We start from the raw sequence: 25,932 nt of genomic DNA, 5'->3' as shown, positions 1-25,932 counted from the left end.
TGCCTTGACTGCAAATGTTTCAGAGAGCAAAAATTAATCCATCAAATTTTTATGTTGAAATGATCATAAATAATATTTATTAACATTTAATAAATATTTATTAGCTGAGTATTAATCTAAGCCCTTCATATGTGTTAACCTAAATTTAAAATTCCTAGCGGCTCTATAAAGCAGGTACCATTGTTCCTATTTTAGAGTTCTGGAAACTGAGGAATGTAAAAGTTTAGTCATGAAACTCCTCAAGAATAATTTCTTTACTGTTTCCTTCATTGATAATTATATTTTTAAAATAGGAATTGTCAAATTCATGGAAGCAATAAAGTCCTTATTGTCTGTAATAATAGAGAAAAAATAACTTCTAAATTCTATTGATCATATGCAAAGCTATTAGTCAGTGGAACCAATATAGTCTTCATTATATTTAACAGAGCTTCAAGTAAAGAAAATGGACTAAAATGTTAGCTTTATCATTTATACTTGGTGACAAGTGTCAAATGCATTGATGAAGCAGGTTACTGAGAGAAAGCAAGAGGAAAATTAAATGTCTTAAGAAATGAACTGTTAGGGGCACTTTGATGGTGCAGTCAGTTGGGCCTCCTGACTCTTCATTTTGGCTGGAGTCATGATCTCATGGTCGTGGGATGAAGCCCCTGGGAGCCTGCTTCTCCCTCTCCCTCTGCCTGCTGCTCCCCCTGCTTGTGCTCTCTCTTTGTCAAATAAATAAATAAAATCTTTAAAAAGAAAACAAAAAACTCTGACTTCAAGAGAAAATTGAAGGGAGGTGAAAATAATTCTGGAGATCCAGTGAGAGGGTTGCTATAGTCCAGGTGAGAGAGGACACCAGTTCCTCCCATGCTAAGAAGGGAGAATGTAATAGGATTAGAGAGCACTTAGGAGATAAAATCAGTAAAAATGGACTAACAGATGGGGGTAGGGATGTCCGCGTGGTGAAGAAAAGGCCGAAATATAATTAATGTTTTTTTTTTTTTGTTTTGTTTTTTTTTTTTGAGAGGGAATAGGGGGACGGGCAGAGGGTGAAGGAGGAAGGGAATCTCAAGCATCATGCCCAGCTCAGAGCTCGATGTGGGGCTTGAGCCGAAGGCAGACGCTCAACCAACTGAGCCACCCAGCTGCCCACATTGAAACCAGAGTTTTTAAAGATGCCAATCCAAGCATGCCATTTCCCTACTCACACTCCTGAGAGATCTCTTGCTGCTCTTCAGGCCCTGAAACTCCTCACACACCTTCAACACTGTGCTACATTTGCAGGTGCCTGCCCACGTGGAAGCCCCATGCTGGGCTTCAGCCACACTAGGCTTCCTTCGGTTTTGACAAGGATTTTCTCCTGGACTGAACTTGAGCCGGGTGCCTCTGAACCTTCTTCCTGACTAGGTCTCAACCTTGGCCTAGAATGCAGACTCTTGGCACATATTATTTCATCCACTCACTCCCCACTAACCAAATTAAAAGACTTAAACACTAACATAGTTTCTAACGAGGTCACACCACTAGGATGAACCCAGCTCCTATTCACGTACCTGCCTGAGAAAGCTCAACACTGCCAGTAGAATTTAAGGTTTGTGGTTCGCTCTGCCAATACCTGAGGACAGGCCCCTGACCACCATTCCTAGAGTATTTACTAAAAAGGGCTTACAATTGTGAATCCTTCCTCTGTCCCTTTGAGATGTATGCGTATCTCCTACAACTCAGGAATGCCTTTCTCAAGGATCTGAGGACCTTGCCTTTGAAATGTAATCATCAGGAAGGATAGGCCACTGGTCTCCCATTGTGAGTGGACGGAATCCTAACTTTCATAGCTGCCAGTCAGCAGACACAATTGCCTAGCCATGCTGACATCTAACCCTTTGTCACTTCTAGCTTCCCTGAGGCTCCAGCTGCTGTCCCCTCCCTCATCCTCCCTTCAAAATGTCCAGTTCCCTCCATACAACCTGAAATGGAGTGCAGCTCCTGCTGGATCCTACTGCATGAGTGGGTTCCTGATTAAAATCTATCTGGGCCACTTTAACTTCATCTTTGACAGTTCCTTGAACACAACTTCCTTTGGTGAACCTCCAGCTTCCTTTAAACTTAAGTTACTCTTCCTCAGGGAAGCCTCCTCTGAGCACCAGCCCCCCCCCCCCCCCCCCACCATGAGCTCGGTCCTCCCGCTCATGTCTTTGGTGGACCCAATAATGTTCCCTGATAGCACTTAACACAGCTTGTAATTAAATTTGTATTGTGTGTTAATTGATTACCATCTGTCTCATCAGTGAAGACAAGGAAAACTGATGTGAAAACAGTCATAGTCCCCAGTGGATGTGTCTAAAATGTATTAGAATGATCAAATGAATGGATACATGAATGAACAATGCATACTTGGGGTATTAACAGCTTGAGGAAATACCACAGCAGAAGCAGAACAAAACAACAAACCTGTTTAACTGTGTTTAATTCACAGCATTCTCAAACTTATTAGAATTTAGTTCTCTTTACTTGGGAAACATCTATCAACATTTGTGGCAGAGAGAGTTCTGTGGTTTCCCCAAATCAACTTCCCCTTTATCTAGGTTCCTGAATCAACATGTGGAAGGCAAGAAACACCAGCACTAGTCTCTAACATGATTGAGAAATAAACTGGTATTATATTAGGCATATACGAATTTATGGATCCTGTATAACAACAGCTTGAGTTACCTTAACTAATCAGAATATCACACGGGCCTGATGGAAAAATGTTGCTCAGGGTGCAGACTTAGAAAACACAAGTGCAGGACCGGAAGACTCTGTTTTGGTCCAGTCTTTCATTTGAAATGGATGATTTTCAATGGTAAGAGGACACGGAGTGTAATAAATAATGATATAAACATCTGGTGGACAAGATGACATCAGAAGGAGGATTTGGCAAGAGATAAAATGAATCTTACAGACTGGCAGGAAATGCATTTGACAGAAGTCATTGGCGTAATGAAGGAGACTGGTGAAGTGGAAGGCCTAGAAAGGTATAGAGAATGTACTGGAAGATGATATTGGCAAAGGTGCCACATAAAGATGGAGTGAGAAAGTTGAGAATCAGAACATGAAAATCGAAAGTAAATCTGATATTTTTACACAATGAGATAAATATCATGACCCTATCACCAGGCCTTAGTGAGACAAAGACGTAATTCACCTAATGCAATGGAAAAGTAAGACTATTGAAAGGGAAATTTTTAATAGCACTCGAAGGTACATGTTAAGTAGATACCTATTAAAATATTTATGACTTCCCAGGAGAGAATTTTGAAGGGAGGATAGAATGTGCTATCTGAGTAGAAGTGGGCTACACAAAGTGGTCTCAAGTGCTGTCCCGAGGGCTTTGGAGGACTCTTTCTACTGAGATTCCCAGAGACTTTGATTTAGTAGGTCTGGGTTGAGGTCTAAGGATATGTTTTTCTAACAAGATCTCCAGGTGACTCTGGAATGCAGCTAGTTACAGGGGCTTCATCCTCCCCCATTGGCTTCTTCCTCAATAGAGACTATGATTTTTTCAAAGGAAATATGTCAACACTAGTGCAGGACCAAGAGACACATAAGGGTAACAAAGGGGAGATAATTTCAACCATCTGGATGTCTCTCAAATGTCTAAACTGAAAAAAAGCATGGCATTTGATAAATTCTTTAGATGTTCTCTTCTCTCAAAAAGTAAAGAGAATAGTGAAAAGAGTTACTGCTCTGGACTAATTCTGGATAGCAAATAAGTGGTTGTTAATGTCAAACAAAACATTAGGAGACAGTGATCAATGTCCCTAGAGTCTGCTATATGAGACATACCAGTCATGGGCCGAAGGTTTAGGGAGTCAGACTTCCAAAGGAGATATAAGCCCATGGACTAAAACAATTAGCAGTTAAAGAAAAACAGAGAAGCAACAGAGAAAGGAAAGAAGATTCAAGAAACATGACAAATTCTAATAAAATGAAATTCTGCCCACAAAGCTAGAAATACCTTTTGGGACAATAAAAGGGGAAACCTCTGAAGAAATCAATTAAGAAGGAACCATATAAAGCTTCCTGACCATTTTATGAGCACACAAACAAATCAGCTAAACTTTGGGAAGGAGCACAGTTAGAAAAAAAAATGTCTATTTTTTTAAGCTATGCTTAGGGCAAATGAAAGATCAAAATGTGGATGGATCAACACTTGCAGAAGAGAGCATAGTATGATAAAGGGAAAACATAAACATGCCTAGTAGAATTTTGAAACTAGAAAAAGAGACATTGAAATCCAATTTACAAGATCAAGACAGGCAATTCCTTTAAATCAATTTTTTTGGGCTTAAGTGAATGACATCCTGAAGTACTGAAAGGTACAGTCACTACAGAATAAATTGTGTAATCTTGCTGAATTCATGAATGTTGAAGAAATGTTTTAGCATGCCAGAAGAACCCATCCCCTACTCAAAGATCCTGCCTCTGTCCCCACACATAATCTATGAGCAATGCTGGCCACAGGGCTGGGCTTCACTGCTCCTAGCTAGAGCAGATCATACTGCCCAGAGGAGCATCTATTCATAAGTGGGCTAGATCCATGTGTTTGCTATCAGGCTAAAAAAGATTAACCCCCCATGCTGATAACTTGTAGCCAAAGGAAGCCCAGTTTGTTATAAGACCCTGGGGCAAATGGTCATGTGGAGTCATGGCTCTGGGGGCCACACTGTAGCTAAAATGATGAGGCTGTGGAAATGCAGAGGAAGGATTTGGGAAGAGAGATAGGAATGGAGTACACACTTACAGGGAGAAGCCACTAGGCTGCCCTTCTTCCTGCCCTTTCACAGCTTTTTAGTTTACTGTGTGTGTCATGAGACTTCTTACTTTCCCCAGAGTACAGCCCGCTTACAAAACCAATGGTTTACTTTGAGTGTGTACCACAACCGAGAGTTTAAAGCAAAGAAATGAAAAATAAAAGGACAGCCAGAGTCTCAAGGGAAGACGTTTCAACTTCCAAACTGTAGAATCCTGGAATTGCACAGGTGAGTAAGATTGACAGTAATTTTTGGAAAAATTCTAAATTAGACACTGAAAGTAATTTATCACTCTGTAGCAAAGAAAACAGTGATTATAGTAATACATGACCAGTACTTATCTATGAAGAAGTATGCTAAAATAACACAGACTTCTCTGTCTGACAGTATCATGAGGATGGTTGATGTGATGTCATAGCTAAATCATTGGCCCAGCACCACAGGGCCTGGTAGAAAGCCTGGGTTTTATACTTCTAATATTTGTGACTGTGGACAACCTGTATTTGCCTCAACTATCTCACCTGTCAAATGGGGTGATATTTCTTATATTATAGGGTTGCTATGACAATTACCTAGCACATAATGAGTATTCAATAAAGATCAGTTATTATTGCCAAGTTGTTTGAATAATCCTATCAACAAAGTGTCTAATAAAAGATGATTTTAGGGGTACCGGGCAGCTAAATAAGTTAGACATCTGACTCTTGATTTTGGCTCAGGTCATGATCTCAGGGTCTTGGGATCAAGCCCTGAATCAGGCTCCCTGCTCAATGGAGAGTCTGCTTGAGATTCTTTCTCTCCTTCTCCCTCTGCCCCTCCTCCTGCTCATGCTGTCTCTCTCTCTCTATGTCTCTAAAAAAACCCAAATCTTAAAAAAAAAAAAAAAAAAAAAAGATCATTTTAAACAAAGAAACACACCATTTTGGAGTATTTGAAAAAGGCATCATCTTGCTTGACATTTTTGTCAATTATTTTTGAAGAAGTAGTAGACTAAAGGCTAGTAAGTCTATATGCAAATGAATAGAATTATACAGATCAAAGAATCAGGGTTTAGAAGGATCATGGTGTGTTTGAATTTTCATGCAAAACAGTAAAATATAACTTACTAGGAATAATTTCCTATGTATGGCTATTAAAGTTATTACAGTTCATGTAAAAGTGACTAGGAATACAAATATTAATATAGTCCAACATTATGACTTGACTAACAGGAAGCCCATATAACCCCATCCTATGATACCCGAGTATATGAGCCAGATCATATAATCCCAGCACACCTGCCCATGGTCTGCTTCACTGGAGTGTGGAATCCAACCTGCGCCACATTTTTAAGAGACACTGACAAACAGGATAATATCCAGAGGAAGGTGTCCCCTGAGAGCTTGCCTCATGAGGATCAGCTAGGGAAATGCAGGATGAGGACTGAAGAAAAGAAGCTTTGACTTAATGCTTTCCCTCAGGAGAACTCAGTGAATTCGTGGGTTTAACCTTGCATGTACACTCACTCTCTGCCCTTTGTGCTTCTTCACGCTGTTGTCTCCCTCTTGCTCCCACTATCACTCAAACCTTGCTCTGCCCAGAGTCACACTGATCCCGAGCAACACTTCTTAACCCTGAGATCCCTCTTGAGCCCCTGGGAGCCTCTCACCTTGTTGATCATTGTCACCTTCTATAATAATCTGCTAGCAGCATCCATGACACAACAACATCAGGGTTTTCCTCCTTCCTCTTTTTACCACACAGACGCTCCTGGTTGACCTAAAACACACTTGGGCCTCCCAGTATGTCTCTGTGCTGATTTCTCCCAAATCCATCACTTTCATTTGTATACTCAATCACCTATTGGAAGTCTCTTCTTCTCTGTAGAGACTCAGGCTCAAAGCAAAAATTAAAAAGTTGACATGCAGTTGTAAGACATGCAAAGAATCCTTAAAGTTGACTTCCTGTAACTATATGGGCCATATGCTTTTACTCCTTTGGGCAAGTCGACCCTTCTTCCCATTGAATTTAATTTCCAAATCTGAATCATTTTGTTTTGCCCAGAGGACAAATAATAAAGGATGGATTCATTTCCCAATGGGATCTCTACCAACCCACACTCCTTAGCAAGGCTGGGCACAATGTCTGACCACCTAATTAAGTCCTTTCATAATTTCAGGTTTATTAATTCAAAATAGTTCAATTTCGGCTACAATAAGAGTCACTCAACTGGGACCTGGCTCAGTTGCTTGAAAAACCCTTCAACTAGTAGTTATTAAAATAAAGGAAACTAGATTTTGTGTTTGTGGCTCTCTTCTCCTTAAGTAATTATTTGTGCTTTTAAAATTTTCATCATAGACCAGCCATTGTAGCAATGGCTCTGGCCTTGCCCCTTGGCTTACAGAATGGAAAAAAATCTCCTCCCTCTGGCAACAGTATCATTCTTTGGAAGGCTTTGCTGAACTTTTGGTTCTTATTCTGTATTTTGCTGCTTTTACCATCAATGTTGCACAAGATAAATGGCATGAGTCTAACATCATCTATGAAGGGCCTCTAATGAGAAGCTCTGTGGTTGTTGGAATAAGTATTTTCATTTGACAGTTTTCAAACACCTCCAAAAATTATCTGATGGGTCTTTTTGTTACACTTCCATCCTCAAGTCAGTCCAAAGACGTGGAAACCAGTCCCTGGAAAATTTCCATCTCATTTCCTCCCCCACTCTTTATTCCAAAGCCTCCTTGAAGGTCCAGGTCAAAAGCTTCCTCCCCTCTGCAGCTTTCTTTGTTGTACTTTCATCAAATCACTCTTATGGTGCCTGGCATATCCTTACACATGGAACACTCTGCAAGGCCATGAGTTCTCTTTTGGTTTGTGCTCAAGTGGTAGAAGTGCAGTGAATACATAGGAATTATACAAAAAGACCAGTTTGGAATTCAGTTCTTTCTCATTAATTAAAAGCTATCATTATGTTGATGCTACAATATGGCTGTGATATTCAATTTATCCTGAGCTCACTGAATGCCTATAAGATCCCAACTCTATTATCAAGGCCCAGGTAACATATTCAGTAGGAGACAGCTTAGACCTTCAAAAGTCTCATGGTCCAATAGGGCATGTGTTTGTAATCACAACTGGTAAAAATGGGATAAGATAAACTGCTGTGTTTGTGGTGTGAAAGAACTCTTCCATTTCCCCTAAAGAATGAACAAGATCTTACCATGTAAAGAAATGCAATGAGACAAACATACCATTATTAAGCTTGTGTAGATCATCTGAACACTACTGAAAACTTTAAAACCACTGTTGAGTCCATGCTTGTAAGTGTGTTTGATGTTGTGTCATATTTTCTTTGACTACTAGTAAATATCACTCTCTAACGAGTAAACACTATGGCTGCTATTTCTATAATATTGAATTTTTCTAAATATAAAGCAAGATTTCACTCAAAAAAATTATCCCTCGGAAACAAGAGACTCCACGTATTCAGGACCTCCCAAGTCTCCAAAGTACAGGAAGCTTTCTCTTCTTCCTTTTGAAAAACAAAAGGGCTATTTGGAAAAGAGGTATTAACCTCAAACAGTCTCAATCAATGGTAAGTTTTTAAAAAGAACTTATAAAATAGAAGGTTAAGAGAATTTTACAAGGATAAAAAGGATTTTTTTCCGAAGAATGTGTCCTTAAAGTTATAAGTGCTGGATATTGAAGTCTTTGTAAACAAGGCTTCTAAAAATCACTGTTCGCCTTAAGAAGAAACTCACTAAGTCACTGTGTTGTGGATAGGTAGCACGGATGAGGAGGGGTGGAGTGTACAATGCTACCAGAGGGGGCACTTGTCACTTCAGTAAAGATTTTTAGTGAAAACATATGTGGATTCAAAAGTATTATATATGAAAAATGTAGATGAATATAAAAATGATATGTTAGATGGACTTAAAAAGGGATTTTATTAATGACAAAACTTGATGTCAAAATATTCTAAGTGGTTTCAGTAAAATTGTCTTATGAAGTATGAAAGTGGAAACCATAATTTCTAAATTAATATAATAGTTTATAAACCATATAATTTTATATCTGAATGCATAATTACATTAATAAAGTAAGCAAATTAAGTAGCTGCCTAATTTTTCAATCTATAGCCCTAAAAAGTCACATATGTAAATTAGCAAATAATCTTTTAGAAATAAAGTATCTTATTGTAAAAATAGGTTATTTTGGGCTATCTAATTTTCAAGCAATTTTCATTGAGTAGCATTATACACAGGGAGTTGAATAAAAGCTACAGATGGTCATTATTATAACAAATAGAAATTTCTGCTTTACTGAGAGAAAAATTAACTGAAATGCACTTAAATTTAAAAATAAGAATTAAAATCATGATTTCTATTATCAGGCAATTAGGTAATTAGGTATTAAATAAAGCCAGGTACCCAAATATTTTCTGATCTCCTGCTTATTGTAGAGAACACTGATAAAAACAAGCAACAAAAAATAGAAGTTATTCTTTTACTCCTGGATTATTTAAATAATAAGAGGTCAATCAGTTCAGAAGTCAAACTGAAACCTAAAAACATACATAATCCTTTGTGTATATAATTTAGTGGGTTAAATTAATTAAATTAATATTTAATAAATTAGATTAATATTAAATCCTTACATTAATATGATGTAGTGAAAAGACATGAAATAGGCCTGTTGAAATACCTTGGGTAGCTGGCATATTATGGATGTGTAGGGCCACAGAGATTCAGTTCTACAGAGCAGGATGGCTTCTAGTTTGGCTTGCCTAACTTGATCTGAAAATGCAGTGACTTATTTAGCTTCAGAATACATACCTCTAAATAGTCTGTAGAGCAGTTTATGTGATTTTCCAATTCAAATGCCAAAAATGTGTAATTCACCGTGTTGCCAGTTGTTGCCTGGATGGTCCAGTTGCAACGCTGATTGTCAGAATAGGGATTTGGATAATGTATACTCTCTAGGATGCCATAGTTTCGGTTTACAATTACTACATTCCTACATGCTGCAAAAAATAACCACGATTACTAGGAACCACTATCATATATTTCATAATTGCTCCAAGATGTATGACGTTTTCCTTTAAGAAAATATCTAGATTAAAATATATACATAGTTTATATATTACATATTTGTATATATTATGTATATACATATTTACATATATAGAATATATATCATATATATAATCACACACATATACATAATACAGCATTTTTATAGTGAAAGGGTCTTAATTTAGAATTAATGTGAAGTAATATTCAAGTGAGTTCATAAACTTTAAAGTGTCATGAAAATTGTCTATTAGGCATCAAATTCCTGTGAATTGGTGGAGAGCAGAGTAATAGCACTACCCAGAAAGCAGTTTAATTTGTTTACTTACAGAAGTGTATTAAATATTCTATGCTTCTGTTTTTCTAATTTTAACGTTTGGAAGGAACAGAAATCCTGACCTTTAAACTCAACAGTTTGAAAACACAAAGTTCTATGTGAATGCTAAAAATGAATAACAACATAGCTTTGTTGAGCATTTAGAAGTCAGCATGAAATTCACAATAAAGCCTCCGTTATTCCTCATTAGTCATCAGGAAGTAACAAATGAATAGAGGGAATGTAAAGGATTTGAAGAAGAAATTAAAACCTTAAACTTTGAAAAAAAAGTCTCCCATCCACTGGTGATGTTTCCTCAGCTAAGTTTGCAACAAAACTATACTAGAAACCTCTAGGTATGGCTGACTAGTCCTGGGATTCAGTGCCACATTCAACCCAAAATAACAACGGGAACAAAGTATATACATGCTTTTATTTCAAGCCTTGTCCATACTGTCTGTATGATTATGCGATAAAAGACAATGAGAAAATAAACATTATATTGAAAAAAATGGTCTCTGAAAAATGTGGTTCAGAGATGCAGTTCTACAACTATACTCTTCCTGACAGGTAACTAGAACGTCATATTTTTTTTTAAAGATTTTATTTATTTATTCATGAGAGACACACACACACAGAGAAGCAGAGACACAGGCAGAGGGAGAAGCAGGCTCCATGCAGGAAGCCCAACGTGGGACTCGATCCCCGGTCTCCAGGATCACGCCCTCGGCCGAAGGTAGATGCTCAACCCCTGAGCCACCCATGCGTCCCTAGAACATCATATGTAAACTTTGGTTTACTCAAACTATTTCTCTTTGGGTCACCTTTTTATTCACCAAGGAATTATAAAGAATAATTTTGTGGCTTCAAATGCCTGTGAGAAGTTATAGCTATGAGGCAGAGAGGCATCGTGTGCCCCAGTGGTTATAGGAAAATATATTCCATTAAACCATATGGGCTGCTCTCAGTGCTCAGAAATTATTCTATCTTCAAACTTGCAATTTCATATGAAAAATTTTACAGAAAATCTCACTGGTTAGTCCTGATTTTGCCTTTAAGGACCTATATGCCATGTACATTGTTACTTCTTCAGTGTTCTAAAATTGTGAGAGAAAAATAAAACAATCACAGGAATAAAAGGGGGATCCTTAATAAGCAATCTGACTATAACCAAGAAACAAATTACTGCAGCAGTAACAAATTTAGAGAAATGATTATGTTAAAACCAAAAAGAAATATCACTGAGAGAATTTAGGAGAGCTTTACATATACTATGATGAACTTCTGAAAAATAAAGCATCTTATCATTAAAACTCAGTATTCAAAACTATCTAAAATTCAGCCTAACCCTCACATGTAAGTAAATGTGAATATTTGCAAATTCACATATAATCAAGGTCAAACATTAATACGCTTTCAACTAATTCAAAGGGATTTTGTGTATTCACTTTTTCGATCTAGTGACTTTCAATTCTATTTTTAGGTAACTGTCAAAATATGGATAAATTTAGGTAGTGGGCAAGGAACTGTACTTTCACAAACACAAGTGTTTATTAAATAACATAAATTCAAGGGAGCTTTGTTTATATCCATTTGGAAACTAACATTAGAAAGTATTTAATTCTAGGGGCGCCTGGGTGGCTCAGTTGTTTGGGCGACTGACTCAATTTCAGCTCAGGTCATGATCTCAGAGTCCTGGGATCAGCTTCTCATGGGGCTCCGCACTCAGCGGAGAGTCTGCTTCAGGATTCTGCTTCTCCCTCTGCCCCTCCCTTACTTGCACACACTCTCTTTAAAATAAATAAATCTTAAAAAAAATGTGCCGACTTTATATATGATTTATAAGACCTGTAGTTTCCCTTCATAAAAATTAAGATACTATTTGAAGTGCAAAACCAAAAAAAAAAAAATAGTGTGGGAGATACTATGTGCAATGGAATAATGTCTAATTAGAAGACTGTAATATTTGATACAAATGAAAACTCATTCCCTGTTAACCTGTTACACTGATTTTTAGCCCAATGGCAACTATCTCAATATTAAATACTCCATTTTGTATAGCTTATCACATACTTCAGTTATATGGCATTAAATTTAATGTTACACATTTTTCTCTGAAATAGAATTAAATCTTTTTCATAAAGAGCAAAGATTTATTTCAATTGCTCGAACCACTAGGTTATCCTTATTTCTGTTTGTTTCATTATCAGGAGACTGATAACCCACCAAAGGTACCAAGCAGCCAGCGTGCATACTTACTCTGTTGGTATTTGGCTAAGAAGCCACCTCCTTGTTGATCTTCATCTGTCCTGAATTTTAAAAACATGCTGTCTCCAGTAGAACGGATGACAGGCGGTTTTTCATTCCCACAAAGCTGACTTAGCAAATGAGAGCTGGTACTTGGGCCATCATATACCTTTAATGAAACATTTTAAACGTCAGATGATTATGGCTATACACATTATTTAAGGACTCAAATCTTAAGAAGAAAAGGAATACACGAAATACACGATATAAAAAAGAAGAGCCCTGAATATCTTTAAAAATTATATTTAAATGTCTATAAACTTGGGTAGTGAGCTTGGGCCATGTACCCACAGCTGTGCATAGTGGTAAGTGTGCAAACCCAGGAGAAATTTGAAGATTAAAAATGAAAGACTAATACATATTTTTAAGACCATATCTGTTTTCAGTAATTCTCTTTGCCTTTTGATTTCAGAATTTATAATTTATGACATTCTAATGCATGTTTTTATTTAGATTTTTTTAATGGACAAGAATGAATTGTGGCTACTATAAAGAGTCCTACCTGGATGACTTCAGTTATCTTCTGTAATTCACCAATATAGTCCACTACATCATTATTTTTCAATGAATATGTAGAAATTACATAGATCATAATTATGATAGATCTCATAACTCCTTTTGGGAGCTTTTAACCATATCTTAACAGTCTATATTCAATATATTTTAAATACTTAGTGTACCAATCCATGCAATAATACATGCCATACTTAGAAGGCTATCATTTTCATCAAATTTTCTTTTATCTTACTTGAATTTTTTGTGTATATTTTAAATGTTCCCCTTTACCAAGTTTCAAAGATACAAATAAATGTATTTATGTGTGTGGGTGGAATGAGAGAAGCAAAAGAAACAACTGAACTTCATACATACAGCCAGATAATCTAAAGTGCAGTTTGGGTGATGCTCCAAGTGAAAGTCTTCAAATTCCAGTTCAAATGGGCTGCCGTGGCTGGCTTTCAACAACCAATAGCATTCAGAGCTGTGGTAATAGGGCATTGGATAGCTGGGAGACGTGAACACGCCAGTGGGAGTCGTGATATTACCCCCACAACCTACAGGAGAAAGAGATATGATGATCTATATCTTTTTCTTTATGGTAAAATTGAATTTTCTTGTCTATATCAAATTGGGGCTACTGTTACTCTCCTTTGTTGCAGATAAAACTGCATCACCAAAGAGTAGCTAGCCTATATCAATGTTTTTTCCTTCCCCTAACCAAGATGAGCAGCTTGAGGAAATATATCATGGAACCAAGACATTTCCTCTTATTCTATCCTCAAAAACAAAAACAAAAGAGTTGCTATTAATTCAGAAATATTTGCAAAGCTGAAGTTTAGTACAAATAGTAATAACAAAAATACAGCTGGAAGAAATTGGATAAAAGCATGGCAGCCTAAGAATCAAGAAATCAATCAGACTAGATTCCCCAAGAAAATACAGCTCTTTGCCATTTACCTGTTAATGATCCATCCCAGTAAGCTGAGAATCCAGGCCCTGAGCCCAGGAAGTCACTTGTAAATTGTAACCATAGTTTGTTACTGTGAGAGATGATTCTTGGAGGTGGAATTGAGCCACAGTATGTTCCCAGGGGTGGTGAAGTTTCATAGCCTCCATCTCTGTGACAAAACACACATGTGATCACTGTTGGTTATTGATAATATTACGGTGTAAACATTTAATATATATTATTTGAATTTTGAGATTGCAAACAGATCAGTTTATGTCCGTCAAATCTTTCTTAAAAATATTCTTTTTTTTTTCTTAAAAATATCCTAAATCACTATTTCAAGTTTTCAATTTTTCACTTTAATAAATATCATTTGAGGAGCACCTGAGTGGTTCAGTGGTTGGGCATCTGCCTTTGGCTCAGGCCGTGATCCCTGTCCCGGGATTGGGTCCTGCAACCGGGCTCCTGTGTGGAGCCTGCTTCTCCCTCTGCCTGTGTCTCTGCCTCTTCCTCTCTCTATTTCTCTCATGAATAAATAAATAAAATAAAATCTTTAAAAAAATAAATAGTATTTGAATAGCTTAATAAACCATCTCATTTATGGTTCATGTGACATATAAAATTAATTTTGAGCCGAGAGAAAGAGGTTAATCGTCTCACCCTCAAACGAAGCATCTGGCAGATGTGTCAGAGAACATGAGATAAAGAAGCCATAATTATTAACAGTATAAACAAATTTTGCTTAATTTTACAGAAAAAAAGTTCAGTGATTTCCTTCTAATTTGAATTTTTCAAAATTTAATGTTATATTCAACATATTGAGCAAAATTTTGAAAATAATTCTTCCCCAAGAACTTTTGGGGTCTTAAATCTATTTTGTAATCTGTAGCTTTTTCAAGCCTAAAAAAAGAGGGGTTGGGATTCACTAAACATTAAAATCTAATGATTATTATAAATTCAGGAAATTATATTATTCTGGCATTATATGATAAAATTGTGATTTATTATTTTAGTACCTCACTTTACATCATAAAATAATATTTATTATAAAAGAATATAATATTCCAGGCTTTTGAAAGGCCAAATAAAAAATTTGACCAAATACACACTAAGCTGACCAGCCTAATTTAATTCAGTGTAATGATCTGGGTAGATAGCAATATACAAGTTAACTTATCTTTACTGCAAATGTAACTTTTAAATTCATTCTCTCTAAATACCAAAAAATTAAAGAAAAAAAGTATCACACTGAAATTCACAAGCTAAACTCTTATTACTTGAACACAAAAAACTTTGTGAAAACTTTAAGGTTATCTTACCATAATTTTCATGATATAATTAGACTAAATAGACAATAAACAATTTAAAATTTAAATTGATTTTCCATAAATAAAGTAGGTAATCAATAATTGCAAATATCTAATTTCAGAGTAGTAGTACATCTGTTTAATCTGTCCAGATAAAATCTGGAATTTATTTTCAAATATTCTCAAAAAACTAATCACTTCAAAATAACCACTGATTCTTATGCAACTTTCTATTTTTCTTCTGTTAAATCAGATTCCACATGACAAGCTTTATATACTTCAAGAAAGAGCCCAACAGGGAGCTTTACAGAGAAATTCCATGTGTTTTCTTTAATTTTCTAGGAAAGATTATGAATAAAAACCAATAATGAAAAAGGTGGCAAAATAAAGGTCCTTCCTTACCTGATTTCCACAAAATCTGCTACACACTGTCCACCAATGGCCTCCTCCAAAGCGAAATTTGTGAAGTGTAATGCAATCTGTTGGCTGGTTTCCACTGTGATCCTATAAATGCATTTCCAATTGTTGGGGTAATTATTGGGGAAGTTTGGAGAAGTAAAAGTCCCAGAGTTTTCTGTGTAGTCTTCCATGCATGCTGTGAAAATAGAGCACAAGAGAGAAAACAGAAAATATCAAGTTACATTTTTAAGATCTATACATAAGTATATACACTTCATTAATTTGTGCCAGTGTACTTGATTTTCAATAGGTCATTCTGGAATGCTAAAGAATGATTTCCTTTCAGAAAGTTTTTTTAAATCTCAAAGGCAAAAACAATTATTAATAGTAAACTTAAGCTATGTAGTGGAAATTGTTACATATATCATAACTTCTTAGACCTTGGAAGTGTTATACTTTTTGAATCCATGCACATTGCCCTAAATATTAAACATTCGGTTTGGACATTTGGACAGAGATCACAGAGGGGGCCTAGAAATCATTCAGTTATATTCTTCTTTTCATAACCTTCCTTTAAAATGGTTTCTTTTTGCCTTTAAAATGGTTTTCGTCAAAGCATGCATTTATGAGAAATGACAAAGCAGATACCTCAGCCATGTGAAGAACAGAACATAAGTGTCAGGAATCAGATTGACCTTAAATCAATGCCTAGCTCAAACACTGACAAGCTATCCAACCTTGGGCAAGTTGCTTCCCCATCTGAGCCTCATCTCCCAAGGGGAGATGGTAACTATCTCTGACTATATAAGTAAGGGTTAGAGATAATGCAGTTAAATGGCTTGTCACATGGTATGTGCTCTATTAATGGTAGTAATCATCATTATGTTTCAAAGTAGTTCAGAAAAGTATATAAAAAGTAAAGCATAAATGATGAAGACTAAATTAGATCATTCATATAAAACATTAAAATACTATTTAAAGGGGCACTGGGTGGCTCAGTCGGTTAAGCATCCAACTCTTGATTTTGCTTCAGGCCATGATCACAGGGTTATAGGATCAAGTTCCACATCAAGTCTGCTGGAGATTCTCTCTCTCTCTCTCTCTCTCTCCCTCTCCCTCTCCCTTTGCCTCTCACCTCTGCTCTCACTCTCTCAATTAAATAATAAATCTTTAAAAAACAGTATTTGGGCAATTTTATGTTGTAATTCAATATTAACTGTTCTATGTTAAGAGTTTTAACTTTATATACTCAGTCCATCAAACTCTATACTTAAAACCAACCCAATCTCCTATTCACTTCAAATCTGAGATATTTTCCAAAGAAAATCTGGTTTCAATGTATTTTTAATGTATCTTCAACTGTATAACATAAATCTAGGGGCAAGGAGTAGACACAGGCCTTCTAGTAAAATGTTTTGGGGAGAATAAACTATTATACTTTATTATGAGTGAAAAAAGAAAATGAGGATATTTGGATGTGTACATTCCCCATTTGCTGCTACATAATCATACTCAGAAAAGAAGAGAGAAGCCACTGGTATTGAGAGCACAGAGATATAGAGAAAATATTACAGGATCTACTACCTATATATAATCCTCAGGGTAATAGGAATTCTTCAAATATTTGGCTTACTCTATTTTAAACATAAAGGAAGCAAGGCTTGACTTTATTGAAAACAATTGAAGGTGATATTTAACTTCAAATATGAATATTGTATATTTTTCTATAGTCCACCAAGAAATATTTCTTCAAGAATCAAGAAAGGAAGGAAGGAGGAAAAAATGATGGGAGGGAGGGAGGAAGGAAGGGTGGGAAAGGCAGGAAGAAAAGGCAATGTAGAGGTAAGGGGGGCAGAAAGAAGGGGGGGAAGTAGCGGTATATTAAATATTTCATATCGGTAATGAATATTACTAAGATAAAAACTCATGGATCAAATGGACATTAAATGAAAGCTATGACCCAGTCTCCCTGAACTGACAGAACTGGCAGATTCATTGATCACCCTCACATTCAGACAGCTTTAGCCAGTCAATCAAATATCTAGATCAATTGCTCTTAGAGATAATGTTCCTCGCGTACCCAAATAAACTCATACATCATTTAAGGTGAAAGTCAAATATCACCTCCTCTGTGACACTTCTCCAAATCAAGCAAAATTGGTTTCCTTGTGCTCAATAAAACTTTATGCAATTAGAATTTTGAGCCAGAAAAATATGTTACTGATTGTTTTTATGGGAGTACGTTTCCTCCACTATGTCTGGAAATAGAAACAGGACCTTATTAACAATTATTAACTGTCATTTACTATATTATCTGGCTCAGATTACATCTAATAAATATTTGTTGAAATTATATTACATAATACATTGAAAACCTAGAGGGTGGGACAAATATCTAATTTTTTTCCCACTCTATCCCCATCCTATTACCCCCTCTACTTTTATCACATCATGTTTCTACTCTCCCTCCTTCCTATGTCCTCTCCTGAGTAGACTGAGATCCTTTAATATTAATTTTATCATCTTCATTCAATCTAAACTATAGAATTTTTTGCTTCCAGCCATGACAAATAACTAGTACTAAACTAGGCCCTCTCCATAACAACTATGAAACTGGACAAAATAGATGAGGCACTGGGCAATGGGCAGTTCAAGATTGTGATCTGTGATAGACAGAAAATTCATGAGGTGGGACTCTGTTTCCTTGGCTCTTTACCTGTGCAGAATTTTCTGATCACAGCAATTTGCTGAAGTCCAAGTAGTAAATGATAGTTCTGTTGAGCTGAGGAAGCAGGAATCTGAGTTTAGGGCTGTAAAAGGAGCTAGAACTGCAGAAAAATGCTCTAGTAAGGAAGAAGTATACAGAGAGGAGATATAAAGTTTCCTATGTATTCGTTCCTAAGCCTGGGCTGGGTATACATGAAGTGAGTTCAAGGGGCATGCCAGAGAATAGATGCTATTAGACTGGAAGCTAGAAGCCAGGCAATGCTGGGAGACTATGGAGTTCTCCACCAATCAGAATCCCTTCATTTGCATGCCAAGCACCCAGTTGAGACACCAGGGAAGCCACACTTTAGAAATGAAGACCATGATCAAGAGTAAGGCTTTCCAGAGTTTCCCTACTAAAGTATAAATCTTGACAAGACCTGCAGGAGTGATGAAACTTAGAGATTGAGACCTACCTAGTAACAAGGGTTTAGGAAACACCTGAGGATTTTCACAAATATGCCTTAACAAATAAAAAGTACAAATCTATACAAGTACAAGACAATCAGTGAAATATGAACTCCCATAAAGCTTCAGAGAAAGAGAAGAGAAAGCAGAGTCTCTAAACATATCATTCACCATATCCAGAATAAAACTCAGAAACTGCTACTAATACAAATACACAGAGAAATATAAATCATAGTCAAGAAAAAGATGTGAACTTGTGACTCGAAGATGGCCCAGATATTAGACTAGCAGACAAAAACTTTAATGCAACTACTAAAAATATGCTCAAAGACTTAAAGAAAAACATACACTCAGTGGTAAATATACATAAAAAGGAACCTATTAAAAGAATCATATGGAAATTCTATAACTTCACAGTATACTAAGTGACCTGAAAATAATAAAATAATATGACACTGTATGATACATCTACTGAAATTAGAAAAAAAAAATATATATATATACTGAGATTTAAAAATTCATGAATGGGCTAAATTGAAACTTTGAGTAGAAGAAAAAGGATCATTGAACTTGAAGGTTTATCGATAGAAATGATTTAATCTGAAGAAAAAAAGATGAAAACCATGCAGAAAAATGAACAGATTCTCAAAACTTGGAAAAAAAACATAGTCTAACATACATATAATTGGAGACCTAGAAGAAGATAATGAAAATAGGTTTAAAAAAAATATATATATATAGTGGCTAAAACTCTCTCAAATTAAAAAAAATCAAATTAGCTTCAAAGAGTTTAGTTAATCCTAAGCAAGATAAATAAAAGAAAATCACACTTGGGTACCTTAAACTATTAAAAAACAAATATAAGAAAAATAAAGGAACTAGAGGAAAAATAACATATTATACACAGGGAAACCATGATATGAATAGCAGCTAGACTCTAATTAGAAACAATGGAGGCAGGATCCCTGGGTGGCGCAGCGGTTTAGCACCTGCCTTTGGCCCAGGGCGTGATCCTGGAGACCCGGGATCGAATCCCATGTCGGGCTCCCAGTGCATGGTGCCTGCTTCTCCCTCTGCCTATGTCTCTGCCTCTCTCTCTCTCTCTCTCTGTGACTATCATAAATTTTAAAAAATTAAAAAAAAAAGAAAGAAACAATGGAGGCAAGAAGAAAGTGGAATACATTTTTAAGGTGTTGAGAGAAAAAAAAAGTTTAGTCATCCAGAAAAGTTTTTCTTTTTTTTTTTTAAAGATTTATTTATTTATGATAGACATAGAGAGAGAGAGAGAGAGAGAGAGGCAGAGGGAGGGAGAAGCAGGCTCCATGCCAGGAGCCCAATGCGGGACTCAATCCCAGGGCTCCAGGATCGCACCCTGGGCCAAAGGCAGGTGCCAAACCACTGAGCCACCCAGGGATCTCCGAAGTTTTTCTTTTTTAAAAAAAATTAAAGATGTATTTATTTATTTGAGAGAGAGAGAGAGAAAGAGCAGGAGCAGGAGGGGCAGGAGGAGAGGGAGAGAGAATCTTAGGCAGACTCCATGCAGAGCATGGAGCCCAAGATCATGACCTGAGCCAAAACCAAGAGTCAGAAGTTTAACCAACTGTGCCATCCAGGCACTTCCAGAAAAAGTTTTTCAAAATGAGAGTGCAGAACGGACATTTTTAGACAAACAGAAGCTAAGAGAATTCATCACTAGAAGACCTATACTGTATAAAAAATTACAATGTCTGTCACACCAAAGACAAATTACAACAAAGAGAAACATGTATCTATAAGAAAGAATGGAGAAAACCAGAAATGGCAAACAATTGAATAAATATAAAGATTGTTTTTCCTCTCATCATTTCTTTAAAAAGTTAATCATTTAAAGCAAAAATAATATTAAGGTGGAGTTTACAACTTAAGTAGAATTAAAAGATACAATTAAAGTAGCACAAAGAAGGGGGCAGACAGAATTATATACTATTATGAGATTATTACATTTGTGAAGTGAGAGTGTGTGAAATGCAGTGTTAGCTATAAAACATAAGGTATGAGGTGTGAAGTAGTAGCATATTAACTCTCAGCAGTCTTACTCTTAAGTGAAGAAAGCATTTTATTAGCTCTTGAGCAAATACATAAAAAAGAGGTGCAATTAAAATGTCAGTGAGAGGGGCACATGGGTGGCTCAGTAGGTTAAGCATCAGACTCTTGATTTCTGCTCAAGTCATGATCAAAGGGGCCTGAGATGGAGGCCCTCATTGGGCTCCATGCTCAGAGCAGAGTCTGCTTGAGATTCTTTCTCCCTTGCCCTCTGCCTCTCTCCCTGCTCATGCTCTAAATAAATAAATAAATCTTTTTAAAAAAAGCCAATGAAGGAAATGAAAGAGTATTAAAAATATTCTATAAGCTGAAAAGAAAAGAGAGCAATAGCAAAAGAAGAAAGAAGAAGAAAGGCACCTATGAAAAACCCAAAGCTCACATGACACTTATATAATAAAGGATAAATGCTTCCCTGTTAAGATTAAGAACAAGGTCAATATGTTCAAACTCATCCTTTCCATTCAACATAATACAGAAGAATTAGAATATTGCTAATCACAGCAATAAGGCAGAGAGAGAGAGAGAGAGAGAGAAATTGGAAAGGAAAAAAATATAGCTGTTCTTATTCACAGATAGCTTACCAGAATAACTGAGTTTAACAGAGTTACAGTATAGAAGGAAAATATGCAAAAATCAATTTAACTTGCAAATATGAGCCAAACAACTGAAAAAGAAAATTTAAATAATCATTTATAATTGCATAAAAAACAAAAAGCACTTGATAATAAGCTTAATGGAAATATGCAAAAACTCTATAGTGAAATCTTTAAAACATTGGTGAAACAAATTTTAAAATATTTGAACAAATGGAGAAGTAAAATATGTTTATGGGTTGGAAGACTCCATTTAAGACACTTTGTCTCTACATTGATCTATAAATTTACCATAATCTCCATCAAATTCCCAATAAGTTTTGTTTTGATTTGGTTTGGTGTAGATTTTTAAGTAATAATTGAAAAGCTGATTCTACAAGATATATGGAAATGTAAAGGATCTAGGATAATCAAAACAACTTTGAAAAATCTGGAGTATTTATACTTCCTGATTTTAAGACACACTATAAAATTATGTAATATTATAATATAATGTCCTGTGGGATAGAATACAGATTCCAGAAGCCGACCCAAACATACACAGGCAATCAATGTCCAACAAGAATGTAAAGGTAATTCAGTGAAAAAAAAGACCTTTTTTACAACAAAGAGTGTTTGAACAATTAAATACCATTTGTTAACTTGGACACATAATTCACATCTGATATAGAAAAATTAACTCAAGTGGATCATAAACATAAATGTGAAACTTTAAACTATAAAATTTGTAGAAGAGTGCACAGGAAAGGGCAGCCCAGGTGGTCAGTGGTTTAGCGCTGCCTTCAGTCCAGGGCGTGATCCTGGAGACCCGGGATGGAGTCCCACGTCGGGCTCCCGGTGCATGGAGCCTGCTTCTCCCTCTGCCTGTGTCCCTGCCTCTCTCTCTCTCTCTCTCTTTCTGTCTCTCTCTCTCTCTCGTCTCTCATGAATAAATAAATAAAATCTTAAAAAAATGCACAGGAAAAAATTCTCACCACTTTGGTAGGCACAGATTTCTTAGACAATATACAAAAAACACTAACCATAAAAGGAAAAACAGGACATATACTTCTGCCCTTCAAACAATACCATTTAAGGAAAATAAAAGAAAGGCTAGCTGTACACAAAGAGAAAACATTCGTAATGCATTTCTCTGACAAAGGACATACTTGTTTCCAGAATATATAACTTAAGACAATAATAAGACAACACAAAAATGAACCAAACGATTTAATGGACACCTAATCAAAGAAGATGTATAAATTGTCCATAAGCATGTAAAAAGGTCCTCAGCACTATTAGTCATCAGGGACATGTGAATTAAAACAACAATGAGGCACTACTACTGCACAACTGCTAGAGGCTAAGTATGAAAGATCGACAATTCCAAGTGTTGCAAAGATGTGGAGAAAGTGTAGCTCTTATTCACTGCAGGTAAGAATATAAAATGGTATAATCACTTTGGGGACAAAAACCAGCCTGTCATTTTTTCATAAAATTAAGCATAGAATTACCATATGACCTAAAAGAAATTCTACTTTTAGATATTTATCTGAAAGAACCGATGACATAAGTACACACACACAAAAAAACTGTACATCAATGTTCACAGCAGTTTCTTTTCATAATACCAAAAACTGGAAACAATCCAACTTCCCCAAAATAAGTGACTAGATAATCAAATAATGATATATTCAATAGAAGGCAATTCAGCAATTAAACAAAAAAGAACTACTTATTAGTGGAAAGACATAAACATATTTCAGAAGCATTATGCTAAATGAAAGAAGCCAGGTATAAAAGGGTGCATACTGTATGTTCCCACCCATATTTGCTTTTTGGAACAGAAAAAAAAAACTAGTTCATAGTGAACTGCAGGTCTGCAGTTGTTGAGATGGAGGTTGTAGAAGGGTCGATCAAAAGAACTCTAGGATATTTTGGGGGATACCAAAGTTGTTCTACATCTTGAATGGAGTAGTGATAATATGCATACACATATTTGTTGAAATTACAGATGACTTTCACTTTATGAAATTATGAAATAAAAATCTCTGTTATATTAAAAGTTTGAAGGTTCCATGCAAAGACAGGTTGAGTTCTTTAAAGTAAAGCTAATACATAATTCAGCTATCCAATAAATAATAAATAAAACTAAAACAGAAATAAAAATTATTTTGAAGGTACATTCATTATAAATACTAAATAGAATATTTAATATTAAAGTTTGGTTGTAGTTTTATGAGATTCACATGTCTGGTTTTGTGGAGAGAAAAACAATGGATTTCTGAACTTACTGCATCTATTTCTGGAGACGTTAGTAACTCCTCTTATCTATTACCTAAGTTTGTACATCATTTATGTTCTTTCCCCTTCATGGCATAAATGGCTCTTTCTAGAATAATATTAATATTGAGATGTACTAACGCTTGGGTTTGGTGTTCTCTTCTGCTTCACAATAAAGCAAAAACAATTAAAACTGGATCTAGTTCTACAAAAGGAAATTCATGTTTTGCCTGATGTTTATTATATCTATACAAAATGTAAACATAAAAATACCTTTTATTTATTTATTTATTAGAGAGAGAGCATGCACATGTATGTGCTCTCATGTTCAAGGGAGAGGGAGTTGGGGTGGGAAAGGGAAGAAAGAGAGGGAGAGAGAATCTAAAGCAGACTCCACATTCAGCATGAAACCTGACATGGAGCTCAATCTCACAGCCCTGAAATCATGACCTGAGCCAAAATCAAGAGTTAGATGCTTGACTGACTGAACCACCCACGCACCACTAAAAATGCCATTTCTTTATATCCAATGGCAGTTTCCTTTTTTATTATGGTCTAACATTTACAAAGAGATGAAGGGGAAAAATATATTTCTTCCATCCAGTATATTCAACTGAACTAGCAATGGAAAAGCACATCTCTGAGGATCAAAAACAACTATGAGCAGGCCTCACATAATCTTTCTTTCTGACCAACTCCAACAAGAACCAAAAAGAAGTAAAGAAAGAAAAGAGAACATATACAAATGTCCTCTGTGAACCATTACAAAATCACAGAACTATTATTTGTCTAAAAATGGATCTCTGCCTCTACTAAGCATTTTCAAGTAAGTTTTAATAACATAGCATTCAGTTCATTATCAAAAAGGAAAATTCTAAACGTAGATAATACTCCTCTACAATCCAAGAGACAGAAAGAGGATGAACTGATCCTGTAGCAGAGGAATGTATCACCTTGGGAGCCCCTAGATTGTGGGTAACTCCTCCACTACCTCCCTGCTTTGCCATCTGAGATATTTTACATGATTATCCAATTATATTAGGGATCAATCTATAGGTGATGCTTCCTGAAATCATTTATGAGACTTCTGTGTCTGCATGAATCCATATGACCTCAGACTTTCTAAAAATATACTAAATAAATAGTCAACCCAGGAACTACCACCTGCTTCGACTGACATGTTTGGTTAACATTATTCAGAGTGAGGACTTCAGGGAAGATAAAATTTCAGGTTCAGTTTCTCTTTTAGGAAAAAAGGAACTTCCTTAACCAAAATCGAACATTTTGCCACAATTTGCTGCTAGGCAGTCATGGCCATGGCTTTTTCATTTCCCTAACAGGGTACTAATTGAAATGATATGAATATAAGCTAACTTACCAACTCAGCTATTGTGAAATTGTACTTGGGCTCCAGTAATTCCAGTTTAAAGCTGGACCATTTATGGTGCTTTACAGCTACTAGGTAATTTTCACATAGAATGTCTCATTTAATCTTTCCTATGTAAAACAGCTATGTATCACAATGTCCACTTTTTAGAGAGGTATGGACAAGCAATCTGAGACTCCTGCAGGTTAAGTTCTGAACATCACTTAGTTCAGACATGACGGAGATAAAACTCAAACCCATGTCGTCCCTCTTCCAAATCCTGTGTTCTTTAACAATCCCTGCTTTCTCCATGCAGGACATGTCAATCTAGAAATGAAGGTGAGCAGAAGACCAGGAATATCACAAATTTTTCATCTAGCACATTCATTCTAAGGATGAAGAAATGTAATAAATTAAATAAGACAAATCTACTGAGATGTAAAGTGCTGGGATACCCATATATACAAAGATATGAGAACATACTGATCAATGAGAAAGTAAATCTTTAAAAGATCAATAGACTAACTAAACACCTTTCCCAGAGGGAAAATATCTGAATATTTCATAGCGGAAAATACAGAATTCAAGGTGGATGGAAAGAACGAGGGAGCTTGGAACTTTCCAAGGTACTGTCAAGGTTGGCCTAGAACCCAAACTTGTGACTTCACCATCAGCCTTTCTGTAGCATGGAAAGTACCAGCATGACCAGGTATAGTCTAATTCCCCATTACATCTCATTTGTAGTTCTATAGCAACTTATGTGCTGGGACTTAACTTCCAGAATATCTAAAGAACTGCAAAGTTTTTTTTAGAACCACTTGAATTGGTGAAAACTCACCCTAGACATATTTGG

General features: G+C 36.0%; 1 protein-coding gene and 1 long non-coding RNA gene across 5 annotated transcripts in view; one reads left to right on the top strand and one right to left on the bottom strand.

Moving 5' to 3' along the window:
- The window catches only part of CUBN (cubilin), a 265,984-nt gene that overhangs the window by 182,737 nt on the left and 57,315 nt on the right, over positions 1-25,932 (bottom strand). The window contains exons 23-27 of the mRNA XM_072825664.1: positions 15,606-15,798; positions 13,905-14,065; positions 13,320-13,501; positions 12,402-12,558; positions 9,590-9,777 (exon numbers count right to left, since the gene is read on the bottom strand). Of these exons, the coding sequence (XP_072681765.1) occupies positions 9,590-9,777; positions 12,402-12,558; positions 13,320-13,501; positions 13,905-14,065; positions 15,606-15,798 (881 nt within the window). The remainder of the gene's footprint in view (positions 1-9,589; positions 9,778-12,401; positions 12,559-13,319; positions 13,502-13,904; positions 14,066-15,605; positions 15,799-25,932) is intronic.
- LOC140633316 (uncharacterized) overlaps positions 1-25,932 on the top strand; it is a 49,899-nt gene that overhangs the window by 5,933 nt on the left and 18,034 nt on the right. For 3 of the 4 annotated variants that reach the window (XR_012030933.1, XR_012030936.1, XR_012030934.1), the window contains exon 3: positions 4,858-5,006. This is a non-coding gene — a long non-coding RNA (uncharacterized lncRNA). Of the gene's footprint in view, positions 1-4,857; positions 5,007-8,189; positions 8,350-25,932 lie in introns of all 4 variants that reach the window. The other variant, XR_012030935.1, reaches the window with a different exon arrangement.

The sequence above is a fragment of the Canis lupus genome, chromosome 5 (genome assembly GCF_048164855.1).
Source record: "Canis lupus baileyi chromosome 5, mCanLup2.hap1, whole genome shotgun sequence".
NCBI lineage: Eukaryota > Metazoa > Chordata > Mammalia > Carnivora > Canidae > Canis > Canis lupus.
This window is presented reverse-complemented; position numbering and strand designations above follow the sequence as displayed.